General features: G+C 40.2%; 1 protein-coding gene across 4 annotated transcripts in view; it reads right to left on the reverse strand.

Annotated features, from left to right (window-relative positions):
* TPP2 (tripeptidyl peptidase 2) overlaps positions 1–4,336 on the reverse strand; it is an 86,080-nt gene that overhangs the window by 45,852 nt on the left and 35,892 nt on the right. For all 4 annotated transcript variants that reach the window (XM_025211589.1, XM_006030048.3, XM_006030049.3 and 1 more), the window contains exons 14-16: positions 2,036–2,193; positions 1,296–1,372; positions 463–569 (exon numbers count right to left, since the gene is read on the reverse strand). In XM_025211589.1, the coding sequence (XP_025067374.1) occupies positions 463–569; positions 1,296–1,372; positions 2,036–2,193 (342 nt within the window). The remainder of the gene's footprint in view (positions 1–462; positions 570–1,295; positions 1,373–2,035; positions 2,194–4,336) is intronic.

Genomic DNA, 4,336 nt, shown 5'->3' on the forward strand with positions numbered 1-4,336 from the left:
GGGGCGCCCAGCTGTCCCCGCCACTTGTGGCGCTGGCCTGCCGCTGGTTGGCCCCCCCCCCCCCCCTGTGGCTGCCAGTCACCTTGGCGTGCCCCCCAGCCTCTGCAGCATTCATGGAGTGATTCACCCATTTATTTAGAATTTTTCCATATAGTATACAGAGGACTAGACAGAATAAGGTGGTTTCCAAACGTATCATTCTTCCAAACACAGCTTACACCAAAATATCCCCAACAACGCACCTTACTTTCCTTCCAAAACCCCAAAAACTATGCCCCCCCAAACAAAAAGGAAAAACACAATTTATAAATATATCTCATCGTTGGCTTAGAATAAAAACAACAACAACAAAAGATAAAACCCTGGAGTACTTACTCTGGAAAAAATATGACTACTTTCAAAGAGAGTTACTGGAATATTTGAACAATATAACATTTAAGTTTGCACATTTGTTTTTCTTACCAGTCCATGTAGCTCCCTGAGGAACTTCAATAAAGTGCCTTCGGATTTGACCAGGCTTAAAATGCACATCAGTATATGAAAGGTCATAGCTTGAGGATTCATTTACTCTGTGGGTATAAATTTAAAAATGTATTAGCTATACAAAATGTCAAACTGAATTTTATTTAGAAGTCTTAAAGTCTTGCTGGGTGTTTAAATACCCATGGCCTGACAAAGCTAGATAGGAACAAGTGACATTTATCAATTTGGATTATGACTACCCTTTGTTTGCTCTCACCGACTATTTCAAGAGAAATAACGCTTCACAGAAGAATGAGCTTCATGATTGTTGTTATATAGCAAATAGTGTCTTTATGAGGACCTGCTCATAAAGTTATACCTAGTTTCTTTTCACAGGCCAACAGTGTTTCTCATGATGGTATGTGACACCCTGTAGACTCAATATGTCTCTCGTGGGAGATGGAATGAGCCAAATCATTATGACTTTAGGATTGAAGCTCTATGAGTGTTCAACCTCCCCTACCAAGCTCTTCTATGGTATTTGCATCTTCAGGAAGCATCACCAAGTGATAAGAATTATATCAAATCAACAGCCACCTCCATATCTAGGATGGGACAATCAACGTTTTCTAATTTCACATACAGGCCCCTACCCATAGGAGCAGAAGATTGGAAATATTGTGAAATGCTTGAACAGCTGAGAAAATTAGGTCAAAACATCATGTTCTGGTATATTTTATATTCAGCAAAACGAGAAAAGCAATAAAAATGGACTAAAGCAATAACAATCAAATTAAATTTAAGTACATTAAAAATAAGTCAAAGCTACTGACCTTGTTGGTATAACAACAGTTATTGGAACTCTGAACAAAGGGCCTGCATTAGGCATTGCTATATCATAACCACACACCTGGAAAAGAATTTTTTTTTTTTTTTTTTTTTAAGTATTACCAAAGCAATCACATAAAGGCATGTTTAGAAGCAAATCTAAAGTGATATATTATAAGCTGCAATAGAGTAACTGCAAAGCATTGCTAATCTTTATAATTACCATTCATTAAATTTATAGAAGCTGTAATACTTGCTTAAATATCTTTCTGACGCTTCAGAAAAGAAGTTTAAAATAAGAAAGAATTAAAATAATGAAAAAGATCATTAAATTAAATTGCATATTCAACATCCACCCAAATGTGTAGCTGTCTCCACATGACAGGCTTAATTAACTGAATAGAAACTAATTTCAGTTTAAATCTTGCCCCACATCACTGATGAATCTGTTACTATCACCAGCAAAAGGTAATTACTCTATCAATACTTAAGCTTAGCCCACAAGAGGCAGGGAAGCAAACATTTGCAAAAATCAGGAGAGATAAAGAACATATAGTTTGTCTCCTGCATAAAACCACTACATGTTAACATTTTTTTTAAACAAATATGATATTGGTCAACTTTTAAATGAATATACAATGGGTATAAATAAAACCTAGGGTGCTATTTATTAAAAATGGTTTCCAAAAGTCTGAAGAAAAAGACAAGAAAGGGAGAAGAGGAATATTCTTTTGTCTAAAAGTACCTCCGTATAGTGTAGTCCTTCCCTCAGGCCACGAGGATCCACCCTTATGTTTATATGCCTGCACTGATTCATGAGCTCTAAGTGGCTGGGACACTGAACCCACGGTGCATCTGAAGTTAAAGCTAAATGGAGCTGGAGAGATATTCTTTCAGAGTTTTCTGCAACAAGATGAATTTTTTAAACTGTTAGCAATCCAAATTAATGTTTACACACGATTAATAATAATGCTATACTCACTCAAAAACAGAACTACTTATCGGGATGAACACAGTTATTTACAAAGTGAATGCTCCAAAATAAAAGTTTCAGATTTTTCTAATAGCTATTCAGTAAAAACAACATACTTGTTCCTTTTTTAAATGAATCCAAGGGAGCCATCTGAATGCCCAACAGGAACAGGTAATGTTGTAACTGTCTAAATCCCTGGTAGTCAACAATCACAGATTCTGATAGCCATAGAATTTTCCCCCCCCCCTTGCTGCAATGTACAACCTATAATTTACGATGCTGATGAATCAGATGCGCCATAAAGCCAATGAACTAATTACAACTAATGTTCATCTTAAAACATTTAAACCTTTATACCCAAAATGTATAAAAATGATATCTGAAAACACGAATATTTAAGCTCCTGAAGAAAACGGTTTCTGACAGATATCAAACAGCATGTTCAATTAAAGAACAACATTAGGAAGAAAAATGCTTATTTGTGCTCCTGATTAGATACATGGCAGATACTCAACATTTATCCTAAAAACTAACAAAGCAGAAGCCGATGTTTTCCCTTTGGCAAAATAAATAAAGGTTATGGCCATCCTCTCAGAAGCAAAGGAGGAAAAATGAAGGAAGTCCGACCAATAAACTGGATTAGGCTAGTTCAGCAAGCTAGTACCTCTTAGAGGCCGTTACTTATGCTCCAGCTCCATAAAGCTTTGCATATTGTAGAAAAGTTACATAGGGTTAATTAAATTGGAATTTAAAATCTGCGCTGCTGAATTGCTAGAAAAAAGAAACCAACTGAAGTGAAGCTTCAATTAGCTTTAATAGATTTTTAAGGTAAGCGTGAATGACTAATCATTTAGTTTCATAGTTGGTAGGGTCGGAAGGGACCTGAGCAGATCATCAAGTCTGACCCCCTGCCGTGGCAGGGAAGAGTACTGGGGTCAAATGACCCCAGCAAGGTGCTCATCTAACCTCCTCTTAAAGACCCCCAGGGTAGGAGCGAGAACCAGCCAGTTAACTCCTATGCTGTGAAGTTCTGGGCTCCTTGTTTTTAAAAGGATGTGGAGAAGCCAGGGAAGGTATTGAGGCAGGCAACAAAGGTGATAAAGGCCTTGAAAGGCAAGCCATATGAAGACAGATTGAAAGAAATAGGCACGCACAGCTTTAGGAAAAGGCAATTAGGAGAAGACATGAAAGAAGTCTTCAAATATAAGAACATAAGTGCCATACTGGATCAGACCAATGGTTCATTCTAGCTCAGTGCTCTTGCTCCAACAGTGGCAGAAGCATATACTATATATGAAAAACAGTAACCCAGATCTCTCTAGAGCAGGGGTGCTCAACCCCTGGTCCACAGGCCCACATCATAGTTTCAGAGTAGCTAGGGTCAGGAGGGACCTGAACAGATCATCTAGCCTGACACCCTAGGCAGGAATGAATGCTGGGTTCACAAGACCCCAGAGAGGTGATTGTCCAACCTCCTCTTGAATATGCCCAAGGTAGGGGCGAGGACCACCTCCCTGGGAAGCTGGTTCCAGATTCTGGCCACCCTAACTGTAAAATATTGGCTTCTGATCTCCAACCTAAACCTATTCTCCATCAGCTTATGACCATTGTTCCTCATCACCCCAGGTGGTGCTGGGGAGAAAAGGGCTCTGCCTATTTGCTGTTGATCCCCCTTGATGAGCTTGTAGGCAGCCATCAGGTCCCCCACCTCAGCCTCCTCTTGCTGAGGCTGAACAGGTTCAGGTCCTTCAGTCTCTCCTCATAGGACCTGTCCTGCTGCCCTCTCACCAAGTGGGTGGCCCTCCTCTGAACCCTCTCCAGGCTGGCCACATCCCTTTTGAAGTGCGGTGCCCAGTACTGGACACAGTACTCCAACTGCAGCCTGACCAAAGTCATAGAGGGGGAGTATCACCTCTCTGTACCGGCTTGAGATGCACCTTTGGATGCATGACAAGGTATGGCTGGCCTTCCTGGCTGCGGTCTGGCACTGGCGGCTCATGTTCATTTTGGAGTCAATAATGACTCTGAGATCCCTTTCCACCTCTGTGCTTTCAAGAAGGGAACTCCCCAGCC

The sequence above is a fragment of the Alligator sinensis genome, unplaced genomic scaffold, assembly GCF_000455745.1.
Source record: "Alligator sinensis unplaced genomic scaffold, ASM45574v1 scaffold593_1, whole genome shotgun sequence".
Taxonomy (NCBI): Eukaryota; Metazoa; Chordata; order Crocodylia; family Alligatoridae; genus Alligator; species Alligator sinensis.